This window comes from Theropithecus gelada, chromosome 9 (genome assembly GCF_003255815.1).
Source record: "Theropithecus gelada isolate Dixy chromosome 9, Tgel_1.0, whole genome shotgun sequence".
NCBI lineage: Eukaryota > Metazoa > Chordata > Mammalia > Primates > Cercopithecidae > Theropithecus > Theropithecus gelada.
Genome location: NC_037677.1, coordinates 122,140,859 through 122,165,612, shown reverse-complemented (window position 1 = coordinate 122,165,612; position 24,754 = coordinate 122,140,859). Strand labels below are relative to the sequence as shown.

At 42.6% G+C, this 24,754-nt stretch overlaps 1 protein-coding gene across 2 annotated transcripts in view; it reads left to right on the top strand.

Annotated features, from left to right (window-relative positions):
* TEX36 (testis expressed 36) overlaps nucleotides 1-24,754 on the top strand; it is an 88,873-nt gene that overhangs the window by 20,699 nt on the left and 43,420 nt on the right. Inside the window, exon 4 of one of the 2 annotated variants that reach the window (XM_025397248.1) lies at nucleotides 2,523-3,020. The exons of the other annotated variant lie outside the window; for it this stretch is intronic. Within the exon in view, the coding sequence (XP_025253033.1) occupies nucleotides 2,523-2,819 (297 nt within the window). The 3' untranslated portion in view covers nucleotides 2,820-3,020. Of the gene's footprint in view, nucleotides 1-2,522; nucleotides 3,021-24,754 lie in introns of those variants that run through there. 2 annotated transcript variants of the gene reach the window in all.

Here is a 24,754-nt window from a genome sequence, read left to right as displayed (position 1 = left end):
TATCTAGTTTTATGGGTTGTGGTAAATTTCAAAGAGTATAATCTAAGATTTTCACTTTTTGAAATATGAGATTATCTCTGTTGTCTTGTATGTGATTAACTTTAACAAGTGTGTCGTGGCTGTTTACAAATAATATATATTCCCCCATGTTGGTTACAAAGTTCTTTATATTTATTAATTTAGGACTGCGAATTATTTAAACCTTTCTCATGCTTGTCTTAATTTTTGTATTGATCTGTCAATTTCTGTTTCTAAGATTATTCTTGAGATTCTAAAGTTTTTTTTGCCTATGTAGTTTAATACCATATCTTTCTGCATCAAAAATTTTTGTTGTTTTATTTTCATGATGGCTTTTGCCGTTTATCAATATAAAGTGTTTCTCTTTATATGCATTAATGCTTTCAGCCATGAATTCTATCTACGTTATGATACTAGCATTGTCACTATTACTCTCTTTTTGCTAATGTTTGTTCTTTATGTTGTGGCCCATTCCTTTGTCTCCATAATTTGTAGTCACTTTGCTTTGCGTTTGTCTTCTATGATAAGTAGAATGCAGCATAGTTTTTTAAAAAAATCCAAGAATCTATTTCTTTATGTGAGAATTTAGCCCATTCACATTATTATGACATTTTATGCTTTTGGTTTTACTTCTGCCATCTCACTTTTATGTTTCCTATTTATTATGCTTATATTTTGTTTCTTTTTTTCTTCCTCTCATGACTTTGCTAGACTGATTGAGTTTTTTTGTTCACTCTGACTTCTATTGATGTTCCACGAGTACTTGCCCTCAAGTATAAATATTTAACAATTATATTAACACTATATTACTCTATGTATAAAAATTAGTAACTATAGCTTTTCCCCAAGAATAAGGTAAGTCTTCCAGCATGCTGTATCTCACTTCCTGCTTCAGGGCTGCTGTATTGGTGGCCAGGTTGTATCCTCCAAGTTCTGTAGGTGCCATTCCTGGACTTCAGCTGGGAGCTCAGAGACATGGCCCTCATTTCCCTAATCAAGTTGAAATCCTGGAATTTTAGTTGTAAATTCTTTTCTGTCTGTCTTTCTGTTTCCCTCCCTCCTTTCCATTTTGTGAATTTGTACAGTTCAATACATTTCATAGTCACATTATTAGCAAGCATTTAGATTTCATCCATAAATTTTACTTGCTACTTCCCTTGAAGCTCTTTCCCCTATTTTCATCATGCCTTTCTTTTACTTGTTTTTCAATTTGCTGGAGTATCCTCAAGTCATTCTTTAGAAGCTGACTTGGACTTTGTGCCCCGCGTCATACACTTGTTCCTCCAGTGCCACTCTCTTCCTCTTCTCCCCACTCTGGTTCCGGGGGGCTGATCTATGTGGAGTACATTCCTCCCCAGTCCCCTCAGTCCTGGAGCCATTGCACAGCCCCTCGGGGTGTCCCTACACATACCCACACATATGTAGATAGTCCCTTTATAGACTGTCCTCAAATTACTCTAATTGAAATGTGCCTTGCATCTCCTGCTGCGAATCTGACATTGACCCTTCATCACAGAAACCTCACTTTACTGATGTGAAGTCTATGTAATGTAACGTCCGTTTCCTCTCAGTTGTTCATGTCAGTATAGTGTTTTTGTTCTTGGTTTTCACCTAGTTGTGATCAAACAGAATGTACAATTTTGAGTACACAGTAATTATTAGGTTCACATGTAAGGTGCTGAAAGTGAATGAGGAAGCCGGTGGGCCAGTACCCAAAGGTGCTGGGTCCTTCAGGGGAGCCCTTAGGGATGGGAAAGAATTCGGCCTCCTCAGACTTTTCAGAGAAAGAGTCATCATTGGTCCCACCGAGTGCTGGGGAGCAGGGAGGGGTCGGCGATGTTGGGGCAAAGGGAACCTACCTGGGTCCCTAAGGTTGAGGCTGTCTAACAGTCTGTTTCTGGCTGAATTCCCTCTGGTTCTGCCTTCCATGCCTCTAAAAGCCCAGGCTCCTTGGTGGCACCAGAAGACTGTGAGGACAATAACAGAACCCCGCCAGGGTTTTGTGAGTGTCAGTTCATAACCTTCAACAGGTTGGTAAAGGAGACCTCGAGACAGTCATCATAGGGTGCATTTCAACATATACATGTCAAGTAACTGATTTTAAGAAAGACCTCAGAACTATATGACCGAGGCTGGGCACGGTGGCTCACACCTGTAATCCTAGCACTTTGGGAGGCTGACGTGGGCAGATTGCCTGAGCTTAGGAGTTCAAGACCAACCTGGGCAACATGGCAAAACCCTGTCTCTACTAAAAATACAAAAACTTAGCCAGGCGTGGTGGCATCCACCTGTAGTTCCAGCTACTCAGCAGGCTAAGGCATGAGAATTGCTTGAACCCGGGAGGCAGAGGTTGCAGTGAGCTGAGATCGTGCCACTTAACTCCAGCCTGGGCGACAGACAAAGACTCTGTTTCAAAACAAACAAACAAACAAACAAACAGACAAACAAACAAAAAACTATGTGACCTTGAATATTTTCCTTCTAATCTTGTAATTCTTCTCCAGGGCCTGGGACGTAAGAAGATCGCTCCAGATAAGAGGCAACATGTTTCAAGAAATTTTAATCTCTGGGCATGTGACTATGTTCCATCTTGTCTTGATGGCTTTTCAAATAACCAAATATCATACGTGCATAAAGAAGCCATGGTGGTCTCAAGTTTCAGACGCTTTCCACGATGCTATAAAGAGATATGGAACACTTTAACATTTCTTCCTGAGCGAAGATATACAGAGTTTTTGAAAAAGAAGCCCAAGGTAAGGTTCACTATTGACAAAAAGGTTCTCTCTTCACTGGAGTCCTAATCCTCCCAGAAGATTTTTGATGAATTTTTAATACTGGTATTTCATCAGACATCCTAAAAGCATACGTTTTCTGATCCAGCACTACTATTTAATTTTTTAAGTGCTTTTATGATTTTTATAAGGTCAAAAAGCATTCAGATCTTTGTGAAATAAATATGTGATGACATACGCATGTGTAAATAAACTTTTCGGATGGCCACATTTACTTTTGGGGAATTTTAAAAAGTACATCCTTAATATATGGTCACATTTTCATTTTGAAATTTCAAACCATACAGAGGAAACGAAAGTCCTCCTGATTTCACCACATCTCCAATCCTGTACGTCCTCAGAAGTAAGTTAACTACTTGTTTTTAATCTGCATTTACAAGCATATACATCTGCATTAACACATAAATTTTTAACATTACTATGTTACACAGTGCAAAATATTCTACTTTTTTCTTTTTTTTCTTTTTTTGAGACAGTCTCTGTCTCCCAAGCTGGAGTGCAGTGGCACGATCTCGACTCATTGCAACCTCTACCTCCTGGGTTCAAGTGATTCTCCTGCCTCAGCCTTCCCAGTAGCTGGGATTACAGGTGTGCATCACCACGCTGGACTAATTTTTCTATTTTTAGTAGAGATGAGGTCTCACCTTCTTGGCCAGGCTGGTCTTGAATTCCTGGCCCCAAGTGATCCTCCCACCTTGGCCTCCCAAAGTGCTGGGATTACAGGCATGAGCCACCGCACCTGACCTTCTACAGCTTTCTTTTGATACTTAATAATGTGTCTTGGAATTCTTGCAGTGTTATAAGAATAGACTGATTTTTTAAAAAATCACTACCTATATTCCCAAATACAAATTCACTCTGTTTTAAATAATTATCTTAATAGACATTTGAATAATTTCTAGTGTTTTTGCTGTTAGACACAGTGGTACATGAACATGCTTGATCAGCCTCTCTGGATACATGTTTCCCTGAACCTCTGGAGTGGATAGACTCTGAAAAGTTACTTTGTTAATGCTTGGTTGACAGTAATGCACAAAGTGTTGAGAAATAATGCCATTGGTTTTGAAAAAGACTGGACCAATTGAACTCCTACTAACAGTATCTGTGAATTTCTGTTTTTCCCCTTTCACATTATCATTTAAATATTTAAGGATATTTAAGGGGAAAAAAGGGACCTTGTTATTTTCTTATTTAGCATTTCTGTAATTGTTAGTGAAGTTGAGTATCTTTTCCCATGCAGTGGCCTCCTCTATTTCCTTTCTATAGACTGAGCAGTGTCCCCATCATTCCTTACCAAAATTTTCTTGTTTATCTTGGATATTTTTTCTGTACATAAATTTTAGAATAAGCTTGCAAAGTAAACAAACAAACAACAACAAAAATAACATTGCCAATGTGATAGGCATCTCCCCAAATTTAGCTTTTAATTTATGGGAAAACGGACACCTTTATACTGCATCTTCCCCTTTGTTTGAATTTACTTTATATCCTTCAGTAAAGTTTATAATTTTCCTCACATGGGTCTGATGTGTTTCTTTTCCATGTTTATTCCTGTATATTTTGAAATTCTGTGGCTATTTTGAATGTTTTAGTTGTACTTTTAGATTGGTTTTGGCAGATGCATGAGAAAGCTATTGGTTTCTGTATGTGAATCTTCTACTTGGTGACCCGGCTAAACTTCTAATAATAAATAAATAAATCTTCTAATAAAATAAAAAGAAATTTCTAATAATATTTCAGTGGATTCTCTTCTGGATTTTTCTAAATGGAAAATTATATCATTTGTAAAATAATAACTATTTTAAGTCATTTCCAACATTTATATTTTTCCCATCTTATTGCATTGGATAGGACCTCAGGTACAATTTGAATATTATTACAGAGAGTATATATCTTCATTTTCTTTTTTTTCTTTTTCTTTTCTTTTTAAGAGACAGGATCTAGCTCTGTTGCCCAGGCTGGAGTGCAGTGGTGCCATCATAGCTCCCTGCAGCCTCAAACTCTCAGTCTCAAGTGATTCTCCTATGTAGTGAGAACTACAGGAGCATGCCACCACACTCAGCTAATTTTTAATTTTTTTTTTTATATATAGGATCTCGCTATGTTACCCAGGCTGGTCTCGAACTCCTGGCCTCAAGCGTTCCTCCTCTGCTGGGATTAGAGGCATGAGCCACCGTGCCCGGTCCTGATTTCTTTATAGATTAAGGTGTTAAGCCTTCATGTCAAACATATTTCAAGTATTTTATCTATTTTGTTGTTTTTTGTTCCTCTTTGCTTATACACTTTATTTCTCAGAGCAGTTTTAGGTTTACAGAAAAATTGGAAAGTTCAGAGTTCCTGTATACCCACTCTCCCTACTTATCTCCACAGTTTCCTCTACTGTGAATATCTTGCTTTGGTGTGGTATACATCATATAAAAGCCCTGCATATTTTAACACAGTAAAATGAATGAAATTTTTATTTAATGGCTTCAGGATTTCATGTCGTGCTTAGGATTTCCTTTGCTTAAGATTATTAAATAATTCTGAGTTTGTGCTATGGTTGTACATATGGAGGGACATTATAGCAAATAATGTTCTGGTGTTTATTGAGATAATCTTATATTTTTCTATATTAACCTGTTAATATAATAAGGTATATCAGTGGATTTTCTAAACTTCAGTCATTCTAGCATTCTTGGGACAAACTCTAGTTGTTATGAGGTATTATGCTTCCGATATATTCAGAATTCTATATGCAATTATCTTACTTGCAGTCTTTTAGTTTTTAAACTTCTGCAATTATTATTTTAGCTTTCAGTTGAAGGCAGCTTTCTCTCCTTTTCCATCCTCTGACACTGCTTATATAAATTGCAAATACCTATAGAATTTGCCAGGAAAACTCCTGGACCTGAGGCTGTTTTCGGGTGCAAATCTTGGCATGTCTTTTCCCTTTATTTTTATGGAGATTGGTCTGTATGGTACTTTCATTTTTTTTTCTTTTCTAATTTTGATCATTTTTATTTTTAGAGGAAACCATTTGTTTTACATGGCTTTGTAAAATGTTGGTGTTTTAATACAGTTCTCTTTTCTAAGGCTCTTAAAGTCACATCCTGTCCTTTGACATTTTGAATGTTTACATGCCTTTGCTCTGTTTACCAACTCTACATTTTTGTTGCTGTTGTTTGCTTTTGATCTCATTAATGTATGCTTTCATGTTTACTAATTCCTTTCCTGAGCTTATTTTGATTTTCTTTTTCTAGCTTCTCAAGGTGAAAACATAACTCGATTATTTCCAGTCTTTCCTGTTTTCTTGTAAATGTAGTCAAGGCTACTCCTTCAGAATGCCACTATACATAGACACATCATGGTGCTCTTGTTATTTCTTGTTACTGTTCTTTTTTTTTTTTTTTTTTTTTTTTTGAGACGGAGTCTCGCTCTGTCGCCCAGGCTGGAGTGCAGTGGCCGGATCTCAGCTCACTGCAAGCTCTGCCTCCCGGGTTTACGCCATTCTCCTGCCTCAGCCTCCCGAGTAGCTTGCAGTTGTTTTCTTTCTTTTTATTCTTTGTTTTGTTTTGTTGGTCTTGAGACAGGGTCTCGCTCTGTTGCCCAGGCTGGTGTGCAGTGGCATAATCATGTCTCACTGCACTGCAACTTTGACCTCTGGGGCTCAAGTGATCCTCCTCCCTCAGCCTCCCAAGTAGCTGGAACTACAGGTGCATGCCACCATGCCTGGCTATATTGTATCTTTTGTGGAGACAGAGTTTCACCATATTGCCCAGATGGTCTCAAACTCCTGAGCTCAAGATCCTCCTATCCAGGCCTCCCCAAATACTGGGATTATCGGTGTGAGCCTCTGCTCCCAGTCTGTTTTCTTTCTTAATTCAATAATTATTAAGAAATGTATTTGATTTTTTTCTTTCGTTGTTATTTTTCATTGTCAATATTTTATTAATTAAATAATTTCTGCACTGTGGTCAGTGATTAAGATTTGTGTGATTTCTGCTTCCTGAAAATTTTAAAACGTTCTTGAGGCTTAACACATAGTCAATTTCTGTCACTGTTTTACATGTATTTGACAAGAATACACAATCTCCCTTTTACGCATTTCGTTTTTAGAAGGAATAATTATAGGGCCATAGAAAGTTGCAAAAAAAAATTCTGCAGAAAGGTTCTGCCTATTTTTTACCCAGTTTTCTCCAATGCTAATATCTGGCATAACTCTGGTAAAATAGAATATTCATTTTCTATTGCTGTGCATATTAGTCCATTTTCTGTTGCTTAGAATAGGATATCTGGAAAGATAATTTAAAATTATAAATTACAACTGTAATTTATAAGGAAAAGAAACTTATTTATTACAGTTATGGAGGCTGAGAAGTCCAGAACCAAGGGGATGCAGCTGGTGAGGACCTTCCTGCTGTGAGGACTCCCTGCAGAGTCCCCAGGGTGAACAGGATTTCCCATGGAGAGGGGGCTGGGCATGCCGACGTGCTCTCTCAGGTCTTTCTTTCTCTTATTATCAAGGCACCAGTCTCCCTTCCATGATAACCTATTAACCATGGATCCATGAATGGATGAATCCATTCATAAGAACAGACCCCTTATAACCCAATCATCTCTTAAAGGTCCCACCTCTCAATGCTGTCACATTGGAAATTAAGTGTTAACATGAATTTGGAGGGAAAATATTAAAATTATAGTACTGTGTCACAAGTGACTACAAATTTAGTGGCTTATAACAAAACTACTTAACACACAGCTCTGCAGGCCAGACGTCTGGGTGCACGTGGTGATGTCTTCTGCTCAAGGTCTCACAGGCTAAAATCGAGGTGCACTCTCATCAGAGGCCGGGGGTTCTCTTTCATGTCTATGTGGTTGTGGCACAATTCAGTTCCTTGTGGTTGGAGGACTGAGATTCCCTGCTTCCTCATTTGCTGTTAGCCAGGGACCTTCTCAACTCCTATGAGTTGCTGCATTCCTTGCTACATGGCCCCCTCCATCTCCAATGCCAGCAATGGAAAACCTCGAGTGGATCCCTCACACATTTTGCAATCTCTTTCATGAGGAAGAGTTTGGTGCCCTTTTTAAAGGGATCACCTGATTGGGCTTGACCCAACCAGGATAACCTTCATATTTTAAGGTTGAGACCTTAATTCATCTGAAAAATCCCTTTTGCCATATAACATAACATAATCATGGAATTGATACGACATCATATTCACAGGTACTGCCACACTCAAGGGCAGGGGATTATACAGGAGTGAGGTTCATTAAAGGTCATCTTAGAATTCTGTGTGCCACAAATATCATAACCAGGAAATTGATGTTGGTGCAATTCACAGGCCTTATTCAGATTTTCTTCACAGTTTTACGTGTGTGTGTTTTGCTGGCTATAAAATTAGATTATATCCAGCTTCTTAATTAGCTAGTCATGTCTGACATTTATATAACATGCACACTTGGGAATAAGGTAGGGTATTTCACTTTCAGTATTGTCTTTTTATTTTCCATTTTCTTTTAGTTACAGAGTTTTTTTCAGTTATATCTCTGATTATTTTCTCTACTCTATTTTCTTCGAGAATGCTTCTTAGATGGTTACTTAAATACCTGGCTCTATCTTCCTCAGCTCTCAAGTATTCCTTTATATTTTTTGTCTACTTACCCATTTGCACTGGTTTCTGGGAGAATCCCCAAACTTCATCTTCCAGTTTACTAAGTGGCTCTTCAATGATCCATTCTGCTATTTAGCCAATCTATAGAGGTTTTCCTGTAACCAAACAACAGTTTAATTTCCAAAGTCTCTATTTGGTTTTTGTTTGTGGGTGTAATATTTGATTCTGCCTGATAATGATTTTACTTATTTCTGTAGCTTGTTATTTTTCTCCACCCACTTTGCTTCCTTGGGTATTGTTGTGTCTATTTGTCTTTATTGCATGGTGCGAACATTTTATGACTTGATTTTATGCTCATGTTGGTTTTTTTGGTTTGTTTGTTTGTTTTGTTTTTTTAGGTGAAGTCTCGCTCTGTTGCCCAGACTGGAGTGCAGTGGCAAGATCTGGGCTCACTGCAATCTCTGCCTCCTGGGTTCAGGCAATTCTCTAGCCTCAACCTCCTGAGTATCTGGGATTACAGGTGTGTGCCACCATGCCCAGCTAATTTTTGTATTTTTGTCTTTGTTTTTGTTTTTCTGTTTCTTTTTTTTATTTTTGAGATGGGGTCTCACTCTGTTGCCCGGGCTGGAGTGCAGTGGTGCGATCTCTGCTCACTGCAAGCTCCACCTCTGGGGTTCACACCACTGTCCTGCCTCAGCCTCCCGAGTAGCTGGGATTATAGGCACCCACCACCACGCCTGGCTAATTTTTTGTATTTTTAGCAGAGACGGGGTTTCACCATGCTAACCAGGCTGGTCTCAAACTCCTGACCTCAAATGATTGGCCCACCTCAGCCTCCCAATGTGCTGGCATTACAGTTGCTTTTTGAGGATCCTTGATAGCTCACCTGTGAGCAGTATATATGTTTTTCTCACACTGTCTGCATGAGGGTCGGGGAGAGGCAGAAAAGACTGCCCCAGATGTGGCCACTAGCTCCTCTTCTGGGGAGGGGCTCCCAGTCTGTCTACTGCCACCTTTCTGGGACACTGCCCTGCCCTCCTGACCCAAGTGATAACTGTCAATTCATCTACTTTGTCACTGACACAGATCTAGTTCATCACTTTGCACAGAGAATGTGCTGAGGACTGCCCTGGCAGAGAACCTCTGTGAATAGCCCTGTCAAATGCCCTGGACCATGCCTCTTCTCAAATTCACTGCCTCCATGCCAGCACCCCTGGAACAGAGAACATTTGTAGCCGAACTGACCTGTGCCCAATTTGATCCTGTCTATCTTCCATTACTTAGAAAACTGGGATCACTTGTCATAGATAGAAGGCAATCTAAAAGTAAATAAAATGGAAAAACCAACCAACCAACCCACCAAACAACCAAACCAACCAACCAGGACGATTAAATTCCAGCTGGACTTTGTTGCCTCCTAAAAACCTCTTGTCTGAGGCCTGGTCTCGGTTTGTCGAAATAGGGAATTAGTAAGTATTAGACAGGTGTTTGACATATGACCACCAAACCCAAGATTTTCTCCTCAGCCTAAACAGAAGGTTTGAAGTAGAATAGTAAAAAATAACAACAACAACAAAAAAAAAACCACCTTTCTTTTTTTTTTTTTTTTTTGAGACGGAGTCTGGCTCTGTCGCCCGGGCTGGAAAAACCACCTTTCTTAACATGTAAGTCAATATTATTTAATGTTGCACCTGGCAGCTACCTAAACTCCCTCCCATACTTTAGGAAATACAGGCTAAGGGATTTTATGGTTACTAAAATGAAATCTTAAAAAATGACACAAATAAAAAGAATATCAAAAGACATTTCACATATATTAAATCAGCAAGCATCCATGCTGTTATGGTAACACCCTAAGAACCACAAAACAAGCAAGAAGAATCAATTTTCTCCTTTGGGCTCTTTGCTGCCACCCACAGTCTTTGGTCCTAGCATGGCACTGGGACCCAGTGTTTTGGAAAGATCCCCTTCAGCTCAGCTCTGCCTTGGCAGTAGCCGTGTCTTCTAGTCCTGCCTTTCTCTGGGTTTAACAAACCTGGCTGTTCCCAAACACACAGTGCAGTCATTGCGCTAGTTTCCATTTTTCATTCCTTTTTGTGAGGGAATCTTGGTAGCTTCTCTCCTGTCCTCTGTTTCAAAGAGACACTGTTTTTGTTGTGGTTTAACAGAATGCTGTTTAACAGGCAGGTTTGTGACATCAGAGGCCTGCAATGTGCATAACTCTCAAGCTTATATCTGACGCGCAGGGTTACGTGACTTTATCTCTGTCTGTGGTAAGTTCTCTGCAAGGCCCTGTCTTTGCCTTCGACATGTAGGAGCTTTGTTCTCCACCAGGTGCATTTTCTTTTCTTCTCCCAGGGAGTCCTCACAAAATCCTTGCTTATGGAGCCTTCTGCCTCTTCTCTCCTTTCTCTGCCTAAACACCAACAGTCTCTAACAGGAGTGACACATAATTCAATTTATGGGAAGTGAAATTCAAAAAATTACCCAAAAGACATACAGAACCAAATCTGCAATTATGTGGAGGGACACAGAGATTGATGAGTGGGAAAGGTATATTTACCACCTATGGAAACACAAATTAGATAACCTCCCCTTAAAACCAGTCTTTCTTAGTAGCTTTCTACAAAAGAAATAACACTGTCCAACCACCTCACAATTCTCAATCCAGTGAGTCAAAAACAAAAGGATACTGCACAGGAATGGGGGGGTAGGTCCTGGGGACTCTAGCGTAGATGCCCCCAATACAACAGCCCACTTTACAAAAATAAAAGTCTTTGATAAATTGGCACAATGTCAGTGACTTGCTGTTGTTGGTTCTGAACAGAGGAATAAACAGCCAGTTAAAGAAACCCCAACTTACTAATCAAATACATGAAGGTGTTTATAGATTTCTTCTGTTTTAGTGCATTAAAGTTGGACTTATGCCATCTGAGAGATGACTTAGACATTAAAATGACACCCGGGGGTAATAACGTTTCATAGCGAGGCTGTCTAGTACCCATTCTAGACCGATACTAGGAATCTTCAGTCACTGTTCGTGCATGTAGCAGGCATCTGCATAACTATTGAGTATCTAATTTATATTTGCAAAAATCAGATGTAAAGGCCCTCAGACATGATGGTTAGAAGGGCAAAGTGATGATTTCCTATATGAAACCAACTTTTAAATGCTGCCTATTTTTAGAGAAGTGTATTCTCATTTGGTCTGCTTTAGCATTTAGGACCATGACTTAAAAGTTGCCTTGTGCCTTCTTTTTGTTAGAGTATCTTGTGGCTGCCTTTGGCCAAAGCCATTTCTGTTTGGGTGGCCAGGCACGGGAATCAGGTGTTGTGACATTTCTCCTGCCCTGGCTAATTCTACAGCCTTTCTAGGAACAATTTCTACATTGCAGTTTAGTGGCCAATTGCAACTTCAATCAAAGTTCGGGACCTATCACAGCTGGCCTACAGTTCAGGAGAAAAGGACATTTCATCCCAATTAATTTTTTTTTTTTTTTCACCTACAGAAAAATTGGTCCCATATTGAAGATTCCCGGGGGAGGGGGGAGAGATGGGTGTGGGGGAGGAAGGGTTGAAATGATGAGCTAACTATAGGCTTCCCATATGTTCCGTTGAGTACAGGGAAGAATCCATGCTGTTATGGTAACACCCTAAGAACCACAAAACAAGCAAGAAGAATCAATTTTCTCCTTTGGGCTCTTTGCTGCCACCCACAGTCTTTGGTCCTAGCATGGCACTGGGACCCAGTGTTTTGGAAAGATCCCCTTCAGCTCAGCTCTGCCTTGGCAGTAGCCGTGTCTTCTAGTCCTGCCTTTCTCTGGGTTTAACAAACCTGGCTGTTCCCAAACACACAGGGCAGTCATTGCGCTAATCCTGGTGCCATGTTGAGGATGGGAAAATGCTAAGTGTGAAGTGCTGTATATTGCCTTTATAAGTACCCATCAAAACAAACCAAAACATCTCATTTAACACACGGTATTTAAGTAAACATGTTACGGCTACACCAAAATAATCCCCCCAAATATTAAACAACAAATCAACCCCCTGTCAGAGCCTGACTCACTGAATAAATGGAATGAATAAAATTGTAACTCACGCGCTTGACTACGGCTCTATGAAATTGTTGAATCTGTTAGGTGTAGCGTGTGATTTCCGCACAGAGTAACCGAAATAACCTCAAATGCTTTATTCTCTCTCCCAATCAAAATTAAACAGATCTGTAAGTTCCCAAATTGGGTAATACAGGCACAAGAACACAAATCCTATTTTCTTCCCTTCTTCCTCTCCTCCTGCCAAATAGGAGCTAGCATCAGAATATTCAGTCCAAGAACAATGATTTCTACTCCACTTGGGCACTGATCTGGCTGCAGCATCTGCAGGGGACAGTCCCAGTTCCGAACGGAAAGAACAACTTTGCTCCTTATCCACGTTCCATATAGCTACTGACAGGATAATAAGTGACCATAGCGGAATACTACGCCTCCTCTGCTGAGAACACATGGTTGTAATTCCTTTGGCCTGAAGGAGAATCACTGAAGCCATTTTAAACATTCTTTTGTTGTTTATAGCCTCTGTCTAAGATTCCATGACCGGTATCAGCTATGAGTGGCATATCCAATCCCTCTCCAACATCTGCCGTTATGGTTCCCAAAGAAGATTGAGAAGTCTCAACATAATCCCACAGGAGAAATCTTACTGTTCCTCCAAAGAATATTTTGTATTGAAAGCACTGCCTCATATTCATGACATTCTAGATGTTTAGAGAAAGGATTTGACTCTGCTGGATATCTTCAATCAACCAGGAGAGTCTGGGTTAAAGCAATCATGTTTGCCAACTGAATCTGGGCTGTTTTACAGCTCACTCCTCAATATGGCCACAGTCCCTCCCACCCTCAGCCTCATGACACATCCCTCCACTCTCTATTGCCCCATTCCCTTTGGGACAGGTGATGTAGCCACAGTATCACATGTATTGGTATGAACACGATGTAAGACATGCCCAAAGACCTTACGTATTTACTCATCATTTGGTGACAATTTTTTTTTTTTATCACCGCCCTACCTCTGTGTTAAGTACCGTGCTGGCTTCTAGGGTAACGCATGAGTGGTAATAGACCCCAGTGCTGCCTGTGGTGCATCCAGCATAGACCGTCAGGCAGTGAGATGCAGCAGGCCCCTTGCAATAGCCGAGATTTGGAGCTAGGGATGCTGTGTAAATGTGGATCAGGCAATGAGACTTTGAAAGGTCATCATTATAATTTTATTAAGCTGTGACGAAAGGGAGAAGATCAATGTAGAAATGTGTTTAGTATTGGATACATATGATCTTACAGAACAATTATGAATTTGTGTTTCTTGTGTACATTAAAATTTGGATATATGTGTAAGAACAAAAGCTGAATCTAATTTTTTATCTGACAGATAAGGAATTGATTTGAATTCTTTCTCTGCTAATTAAAGGAAAATTAGAAAACAAACTATTTACTAAAGCACTAAACACATTTTGATTACTTATGGAGACAGGCAGTTATTTTGGCTTCACTTATTTATTTACTGAAAGCCTAATGATAGGTAAAATGAAGAATTAATAGTGCAACAGAGAGGGATGATGGGTTTATTCAGCAGACGGAAGGAGGGTGACGCATTTCCACCTTAGAGTGGAGAACATGAAGTCTCAGTGATGCTGATGGGTGACGTTAGGCTTCATGCAGCCCCTGCTGGAGTGCACTGACCTGCACACGGACACGGCAGAGGGATCAGGTTGGGGTAGCAGGTGAGTGTGGCTGCAGACCAGCTGAGTTCAAGGTGCCAGGGGAGGCAGAGGGAAATCTCTAGCTGACAGCTGGGCACGGTGGCTTAGCTCAGGACTAGACTTGTAGAGAGGGGATAGGGAGATAGCTTGATGGAGAAATAGAGTCAGCAAAATTTGTTTGTTTGTTTGTTTGTTTACAACAACATAAGTTTATTATCTGATAATTCTGGGGTCAGAAGTCCACAGTGGGTCTCACTGGATAAAAACCAAGGTGTAGGGCTGGTTTTCCTTCTGGGGGTTCAGGGGGAATCTGTTTCTTTTCCCTCTCCAGCTTCAGCGTTGAACTGAGACCTTCTCTCACTCCCATCTCTCTGCTTCTGTCTTCTGAATCCCTCTCTCTTCTCTCTTTCTCTCTCTTTCTGTTTTAGGATTTTTTTTTTTTTTTTAACATAGGAATGAGTGGTGTTTACAGACCAAGGCAAAGAAGGGAATGGGAATGCCCAGGCTGAGGCTGCCTGAGGATGGGGGAGGAGAGAAGGGGAGCAGGGGCAGCATGGGGAGGGGCCTGCACCTGGAAGGGAGACCCACTTCTGGCAGTGGGGGATGAGGGTGGGGGAGGGGGGTGTCACATGACTCAAGTGGATGGGAAGAGATGAAAGAAACTTGAGAGTGGGGAGGGAGGCAGTTGGGGATTTCTCTGGAGTGTCTGAGGGAGGCAGAGAGAGGTCTTCAGCTGAGAATGAGGCACCTGAGATGAAACCTGGAGGAAGATGGGCAGCCTGTGGCATCGTCATTTCAAGAGAACGCCATAACCGAGAGGAAGCTGGACGGAGCCGGGCAGCAGGGCGGGGGTCTGGATTTGTAGAGGTTTGTGGTCCAGCTGTGGGATTTTTCCAAGAGAACTCAGCAGCTCAGGAGTAGGGGTAGGAGAAAATGAAGACTGAAGTGGAAATCATTCTTGTGGGGAAAAGCAAGGAGACTGTGCCATGAGATGGATGGGAGCAAGGTTCTTGAGGCCACTGCCTGTCAAGTCTCCTGGGGAGCCCACCACAGGGGTCCCACTGGACCAGCTGAGTCAGGTTCCTGGGGGTGGGGCCAGCCTCAGCATTTTTGAAAAGCTCTCTAAGTGATTCTAGGGTCAGCCAGGGCTGACAACTGCTGGGAGGACTGGGGGAAATGTATACCTAAAAGACGTGAAATCAGGATCTCAAAGGGATGTCTGCACTCCCATGTTCACTGCAGCACTGTTTGCAATGGCTCACATGTGAAACTGACCTGGACATCCAGTCAACAGGTGAACGGATAAAGAAAATGTGGTACATACATACGGTGGGATCTCATCTAGTCTTAAAAGGGATGGAAACCCTGCAATCTGCAACATGAACAGACTTTGAAGATCTTATGTTAAGTGAAATGTCAGACACGTAAGAACACACACTGCATAATTATACTTTTTTTTTTTTTTTTGAGACAGGGTCTCACCCTGTCACTCAGGCTGGAGTGCAGTGGCGATATCATGGCTCATTGCAGCCTCGACTTCTCAGGCTGAGGTGATCCTCCCACCTCAGCCACCCAGGTAGTTGAGACCACAGGTGTCTACCACCATGCCAGACTAATTTTTATTTTTTAATTTTTTTGTAGAGACAGGGTCTTGCCATGTTGCCTCAACTGGTCTCAAACTCCTGGGCTCAAGCGATTTGCCCGCCTCTGCCTCCCAAAATGCTGGGATTACCAGCATGAGCCACTGCACCTGGCCTATAATTCCACTTATCTGAGATGTTTAAAATAGTCAAATTCATAAAATCAAAGACTGGAATGGAGGTGACCTGGGGCCTAGGGGAGGGGAAAATGGGGAGTTATCCATCAATGGGTATAAGGGTTCATTTAAGTACGACAAATAAGCTCTAGAAATCTCCTCTACCGCATTGCACCCCCAGTCAACAGTAACGTATTATACACTTAACATTGAAGAGGACACATCTCACGCTGAGTGTTCTTAGCTCACCCACACACAAGTACACCGGCAGGGAACTGAGGGTGAGAGAGACGTGACCGCAGAAAGTAAGAACTGGCCTGAGTGGGGATGGGGGCGGGGCTGAGCTGGTTGGGGGACTGGCCTGAGTGGGGATGGGGGCGGGGCTGAGCGGGTTGGGGGACTGCCACTGATACAGTGGTGGGTCACAATGTGTGGGGTAGACTTACAGAACTGGAACATGGGTTTAGAAAGTTCATATTTGTGAACTCATTTGGAACTTTTATGAAGGAATCAAAATTGAATCACATTTGGTTATTCATTTAGTGAGTCATTCATATAAAATAATTCAGCAAACACAGTGTGTAAACATTTGAAGGCCACGTGTGGTGACTCATTCATGCCTGTAATCCCAGCACTTTGGGAGGCCGAGACAGGGGTATCACTTGGGTCCAGGAGTTCTAGACCAGCCTGGGCAACATGGCGAGATCTCATCTCTACAATAAATTTTAAAAATTAGCCAGGCGTGGTAGTGTGCACCTGTAGTCCCAGCTACTCAGGAGGCGGAGGTGGGAGGACTGCTTGAGCCCAGGAAGTTGACACTGCAGTGAGCCATGATTATGCCACTGCACTCCAGGCTGGGTGGCAGAGCTTGACCTTGTCTCAAAAAACAAAAAAATGAAGTGTCCTAGGAATTCAGGCTGCCCAATCACCAAGCAGACAGGTTGAAAGAGCCCTGGATGGCTGGGTTCCAGTCTGGGCTGGAAGTGGAACCCACCATCCCAGTTCATTTAAACCATTAACTGGGCACTGGCTGGAGTGAGTGGAGAACAGGAGAAACTGTGAGAAAGCAGGCAGAGCCCCAAGGACGTGAATGGACACAGTGATGTTGCTGAGTTCTCAGGCCAAGAGGATGGCAGTGCTGGGGGACAAGAGAAAGCTGGTGCACTTCCCCCATCCACTGTACCTTCATACCCCAGCACGCGATGCCCTGCCTGGTATGCAGAGCACTGTTGCAGGGGAACTAGCAAACAGCATTCTGAAATGCCTTTGCCATGGACAGTTGTCAAGGCTGGTCTTGGCCTACTGATTGAGAGGAGAGCTTTGGTGCCCAGCTCAGTTACTTGATATCTTCGTGACCTTGGGCAAGCTACTTCTAAGTCTTAGTTTTCATATCCTTCTATTGGGGCTAATGATAGGACCTACCTTGTACAATTAAGGATTGCATGAGAAAATGAATGCACAGCGTTTTTCAAAGTGCTAGATGCAGGGTAAGAGTCTGGCTACCTAGAAGATTCCAATGGCTAGTCAGTGAGGCCTGCAGGATGACCTTTCTGGATCCCTTCTAAATGCAAGGAGCAACGTGGTGGTGCCCGCTTCTTGGCAAGACTCTTGGCTGTTAAATCTTTACAAAATCAAGTTCCTAGTTACACTTCTCATGCACTATCGGTAGATTCTGCTAGTTCCCAGGAAACCAAGGAATGTTAGGTTAGCAGTGGGTCTAGTGTGGCCTTAATCCCTTTCCCTGCCTTGCTTAAGGGAAGACCTCGTCATTCCATCCTGGCCCCAGCTGGAGGAAATGTTACCTTCTTCTCTGAACTCCGTCACAGCCCCGAGCACAGCCCACTTGTGTGTTAGGCGTCTTTGTACAGCTTCATCTTCCTCCCAAACTCCATGCCTTGGGGACAGGGGCTCACCATCCATCGTTTCACCTTTAGCTTGCCACAGTACTTCATTCTCTCTACCCTCAATGATGACGTATTGCACTAATGGACTGGTGGATGTTTTCAACACAGCCAAACACTAAGCCATTGTTTGCAGATCTGGGCATTTTTTAACCTTCTGATTTTTAACAAAATGGGCGCTATCCATTCTAGCAGGCAGCAACTATCATTTTGTTCTACAAAGTTGCAGCACGCAAGCAAAGATGTGTCTGCAGAAATGATAACATTTTACCAAGGCAGAAAAGAACGCTTCCGTTTTTCTTCTGAGAAGATAGAGTCCCCTTTGTTATTTATTTAATAGCTGTGATCACAGGGAGAGAAGATAAGAAGTTTGCTCTGGACTAAGCAGATGAAGAGATGCATTTCACAAGGAAAAGTGCCCAAAGCAAAAACTGCTCCCCCATCAGTACTCGGATCAAGACTAACAACCCCAGTGGGCTCGCAGAGGAACTTGTCATAACAACATACCGTCTCCGGAATGACATCAAATGTGTGGAGGTAAATGAGGTCAGATCACCTCCCCTCCTTGGCATCAAAGAGAGATGTTGCAGAGTTGGGACCTGGCTTCTGCTGGCTCTGCAGAAGGAATCACACTCTCTATATTTTAAGTCTCCAATCACTCAAGCGCTATGCAAGATTAATAAGGTTCAGACAACAGGATTTTAAAAAAATATCGTGTACGTAACAAGCATCCTTTATCCTCTTCCTTAAATGAATATACAAAGGTCAGCTCATTGTTTTTAAACATTTGGGCAAAAGCAAAACAAAGCCAGAAACAACCTCCCCACTCCAAAAAAATGTAAGTTTTTTTTTTTTTTTAAGTCCAAGAAAGTAAAGGTATCCAATGCTGAGGAGTAGACTTGAACCCTAGAGGCAGCGGGGTGGGTACCAAGGGTCCCATAAAGAGCTCCCTGCCTCCCGCTTAATGCCTAATTACTCATCGGCATGCCTTTGTTCGCCAGGCGTCTGCTTTTACAATGCAGTCAAACAACGTAGAACTGTGTCCATTTATGGGAAAGTCAAAGACCAATAAATAAAAAGTTTAATTTCCTGATTCCCTGAAGTCGATGGGGCTTAGAAAGTACTCACCAATCCTTCCAACAATGGTCTTTTCCAAACATCATGTGAGCAGCACCTCGTATCAAATTTCATTGCTCATAAAAAAGAATCAGATAATGTTCAGTGGGAAAAAAGCAGGATACAAGGTACATGGTGTTTACAAGTAAAAAGCCAGCTGCTTATGGGGAGGGACTGGAAGTGAACCATCGCTATCAGAGCCTCTGTGTTGGGGGCAGGATTTGGGGAGATCGCTTTCCTTCTGTTTTCTACATTTTCTCCTGCTATATTGGTTTTACCGCAGAATGTTTTTAAAAAATCGATTGGTAAAACAATTAGCTAATTATTTAGCAGATGTCATTACTTAGAATGAAGAGCATTACAGGAGGCAGCCAGTGTCAAGCAAATCAGCTGTAGCCCAATACATGCAACCAAATATCACCAGACTGGGTTTCTTGGCTTTCATCTGGAGAGATGTTGCCTCCTACGGATTTCCAAAGTTGCCACCATTAACAAAAAATCATCTCTCATCAGTTCTTTCCACCTATTGAATTATTTCAGGTAATTAACAGCCTTTAGGGAATTTTCCCTCTAGAGAGACAGAATGGAAAGATAAGGCAATGAAGTACGCATATAACTCTTTTTTTTTTTTTTTTTTTTTGAGATAGGGTCTCATTCTGTCACCCAGATTGGAGTGCAGTGGCACAGTCTCGGCTCACCACAACCTCTACCTCCCAGGCTGAAGCGATTCTCCTGCCTCCGCCTCCGGAGTAGCTGGGATTACAGGTGCACAACACTGCTGCCCAGCTAATTTTTGTATTTTCAGTAGAGACGGGGTTTCATGTGTTGGCCAGGCTGGTCTTGAATTCCTGACCTCAAATGATCCACCTGTCTTGTCCTCCCAAAGTGCTGGGATTACAGGGTTGAGCCACTACACCTGGCCATAATTACTTCTGATGTTTGGTAAGAAAATCGCTCAAGAGACATGAGCTGGTTTATTCACCTGGCTGTCCACTGGGAGGGGATCCTACACAAAAGTGGATGGAACCATTTCTGTCCCACCCCAGCCCATACTGCCAGCTGGGCTCGTTCTCCCACTCTCTCTTCTTTCCCATCACTTTTACTGGCTTCTCTTCTAAGCATTCCTCAAAAGGTGGTCCTCAGAGTTACGTTCTTGGCCCTCTTCCCTCCCTACGCTTCCTCTTCCTGAATGCATTTTGTGGGCCAGTCCCTTATGTAGACAGCTGTTTATCCAGCTAAGTCTACTGAACCTTCCAAGGTGCCAGGCCCTGTACTAGGCACAGGAGATGTGGGACAAAGAAAGAGAGTCTCTTCCCTTAGGACTGTGCATCTCAGTGGATAAAAGACACACAGACAAGCCAAGAGGATTTCACCAGATAAATATCCCGAGGCACACCCAAGGTTGTTTTCTGCTGGACTTGCTCCCCAGATATCTCATGAGCACATCAACTCAGCCAGTCCAAATGAGAGCGCCAGCTCTCCCCAAGACCACTCTTCTCCTCCTCAGAGTCCACATTCTGTCTGGTTAAAGACCCTGTCATCTAGGTAGTCACCAAAGCCCCAAGCCTGGGAGTCCTCACAGATGCCCCTTGCCTACACCCTGCCATTCAGCCTGAGGACAGTCTCTTTCGTCATTTCCTTCTTTCCACTCCCACACACACTGCCCCAGATCCCCCTCACTTCCAGCTTTCTGCTGCCATCTTCTGTCCTCTCCTCTCGCTCCTCCACATGCCACCACACTGAGGGCTTCTCCTAAAACACCTGACTGCATGGTGTTCCTGCTTAAAAGACCATGCCAGGCTCCCCACCAGTGGATCAAGTGCATCCTCCCGGCATGACCCCTAACCACTCTGTACCAGCCTCCACAAGCGGCCTCACTTGCTTCCAAACACTCCCTTTCTGTGTCACCAACCAGGGCACCGGGCACCTGCCACTTCCCACACATAGAGCACTCACTGACATCGCTGGACCTTGGCCATGCTGTTCTCTGTACCTAGAATGCTTCTCCCACTACCCCACCAGAAGGGAGGTCCTAGAAAAAAATCCTATTCACCTGTTATTCAAGACCCAGGTGCAATCCCTCTTCTCTGGATCCTCACACATCCCAGTGCTGTCCTGGTCTAAGAGAGCATACCCCAAAAATATGCTTTTCTCTCATTCCAGCGACGACACAGAATGTTCAAGATCAGGACAGAGCTCTCCTCTGTCATATAGCCGAGGCACACCCCGAGGGCGTGGGGCTACACGGTGGGCTCCTGAAATAGCTCATGAGTAGTGATCAAAATGTTAGCAGTGGTGTTCCTAAATACCAGCTATTTTTTAGGAGTCAAAATACTCATTTAAAAAAACCTGAATGAAGGCTTGAGATGTACTCAGATAATTATAGGCAGCAGTCAATGTTTTGATCCAATGCAGTTGTAGTCACTGGAGAAAGCACTCTGACCATACCTTTCCTGCCTAATAAAATCCTTTCAGCTTGCCTGATTTGTTGCTTCAGTGTCTGTTTCCAGGGTTACTGGCGAGATTGAAGATTTTTCAAAACTGTTTATTAGTCATTCGTATTTCTCCCAGAAGTCCTTGATGGGACTTTTTAAAAAAGCAGGCAGAAGTGGGGATGGGGAAGGAACTCTGAGACAGGAGCAGAGGGAGAAGCGCCATTCCCGCCCTTCCCTGGAGCCTGACCCTCCCATCCATCTGCGCCATAGCCCCGCCTCTGGCCTCCCTTTTTAACTCCAGAGCTACATCCTGGAAGACTGGGTCTCTTCCCTGGGGTGATTTCCTCTATTAGGACTTCTCCCCTTGATCGTCTTCCCGGAGACATTCCAGTGGAAGTGGGAAGGGAGGGGACGTCGACCCTCCACACTGGCCCACAGTTGGATGGAGAGTTCATTAGGACCGGGTGCCATCCCCGTAACAGACACTAGTTTCCCACTGGCATGCGTGGCAGTCAGCCTTCCAGATGCCCGAATGACCCACACTTCCCTGTATTCGTGTCCTTAGGCAGTCCCCTCCCATACTAAATGACAACTGGCCCTTTGTGTCCAGTAGAATATGGCAGAAGTGACCATGTCTAATTCCTGAGGCTGGTCATAAAAACGAATAGAGCTTCTGCCTCGCATTCTCTCTCTCCGGACATTCACCTTTGCAGCACAGCCACTGTGCTCTAAAGAAGCCCAGACTAGCCCACATGAAGAGCCCACATACACTGAGAAAAACCGAGCTCCCCACCTTTAGTCAGTCTCATCCACCACTGGAGTAAACAAGCCTTCGAGTGTATCCAGTCCCCAGACTTTAAACCTTCTTCCTGAGACCCCAGATAATCCATCCCCTGTCTGAATCCCCAACTCATAGAATGGACATTGTACACCATGAAGTTCTGGGGTGATTTGTTATGCACCCCTAGTAGCTGAAACAAAATAAATAATAAAATGCCAATAAAAGAATTTCATTTCAGTATTGCCGTCATTAAATATGAGCACATTGAGATTTTCAATGTCTAGCAGAGGAGGCATCTAGAAAACACTTTTTTGTAAAGAATCAGAACTATTTGAGCACTAGACCCTATGGCTTGGCTTATAGACAGCCACTTGGAATACTGTATTTCTTACGGTCTTAAAAATGCATGGTACGTGATCATACAGACACATACCACAAGAGGGCAGGTGTACATACTGGAATCGGGCCTCGCAGACCTAACCCTAATCTCTCAGTGACTTAAAAAAAATTTCATCGAGAGGGCAGGTGTACCTACTGGAATAGGGCCTCGCAGACCTAACCCTAGTCTCTCACAGTGACTTAAACAAATTTCATTGATGATTTTGTTTCATATTGATCACGGTGATGGATAGACTTCGGTTTTGAAGAAGTGAATCTACATTTCAAAACCCAGCCAGCTGGGAAGGCCTTCATCCCTAACAGTTAATTTAACAATGCCATATTTGTATTTATTATAAAATATATTTTTGTAATGAAAACACCTACAATTTCATTACTAAGAAAAATCGAGCTGCTGTTTTTAAATGTCAGTGGGATGAACATTTCCTGACTTTATATCACCGAGTGAATGCAGATATGCTATTTACTCAATCTCATTTATTTCATAATGGGATTAAATAATGCTTCATTATTTCATAATGAACAAAGTAATATGTGATTTTGAAAAAAGAAGCAATTACACTGATTTTTCTTTCGCCTTAGAATCTCTCCCCATGCATTCTGACATCAAAATAAACTAATTCATTGGGTAAATTTGAGGTCGCCTCAATTTCTTCAAGAAAGATGAGGAAACAGGCTTCTCAGAACCTGGGGTTTTTCTGATTACAAATTGTTTTTTCAAAATATCTTGTATGAACGTCAGATCGTCTCCATCACAGGGTGTTCCTTGTACACCTCACAGTCAGTCCTTTTTTTGTGAGTGACCAGTGCTGGTCTCTGCAGCCCAGCTTAATTGCAGTTATGATGTAGATCAGGCTGAAATATCAGACTCTGACTGATGGCTTACTTGCAATTTGCCCTGCACAAATTCCTAACTACAGAGAGGCCACGGAGCTTTGTGACTGAGAGACTGGGTGTAAGTCATGTGACTGGTCAATGAAATAGCTTTTCTTAACCTCGGCTTTCTCACCTGTCAAATGGAGCTCACACTTCTATTTTCCCCAAGAGGATGTTGTGAGGAATAGATAAGGTAGTGGATATAAAGCATGAAACTCCGTGCCTGGCACATGTGTCATCAGTGCTCAGGAACTCTTCTGTCCGCCCCCTACCGCAGTCACAAATCTCCGTGATCACGCATCACCTAGGATGTCTGTGACAATGTCTGGGTCGCAGCAGGCACTCCCTAGACAGTTAACTACTATTATTTTTTACCCTCCAGCTTTTCACTCTATAACAATCTTTAGAAAGGATTTTGAAAACAGAGATGGCGGATGAACGCTGCCTCTTCGTTCCCAGCTGCGTACTCATGCAAGATCTCGAAAAGCACTTCTAAAAGATTCCTTCAAAACGATGCTCCATCCCACACTTCCTTCCTGTGTCCAGAAACCTAATTATCATCGTCGGGAGAAAAAAGTCAAGACAAATGAAGCCTTTCCTGGTCAGTGTTATTAGAGACTGATACACTCATCCATTCCAAAAGAAAGCAACTTCTAAAAAGCAGCTTCTTTTCTTTCCGTTCTTCTCTCTGAAGGTTCGCTGCAATACGATTGCAGGAAGATTTTGCGCAGCAGCCGCAAGCCCACACCAGAGGCCACAATAACAAATAAGATATAGACAGTGGGACATTAACTGTGCTTCCATGTCCGGGGTGCTGAGGTGGAAATCATTTTCGACCGAACATGCGCTACTTTGCAGCCTGTTAGCATTAAGCAGGCACAGCTAATGCAGTGACTCCAAATAGAATCCTTTAAAGCTTTGCTCCCTTCCGCGGCAGCACACAAAGCCAGATGTTTTTATAGGGGAGAATTCTACATCAGCACACTCGCATTTTTTCCCTTCAAGTGCCAAATGCTTCTTATCATTACATGGTCTCAAATACATTTTATTAATAGTTTTTTTTTAAGGCACCAATAAATTGCATAACCTTTAACCCGTGAGTGTAAGCACGCTAAATTCAGACAGGCAGTAAACTGTGACTCTAGTCTTACAGTCACTTGGGTTAGCCTGGACAAGTCTCTTAATCTCTCATTTGGATAATCTTTGAAGAGTCTCCTGTGGCTTTGACATTCTAAGTGTTGCCACCTGGCACCTTTTCAAATCCACCGGTGAGACTGGCATCCTCCTCTGGGCTCTGCAGTGCCCTGTGCTGGCGTCTGCAGCTCCCAGAG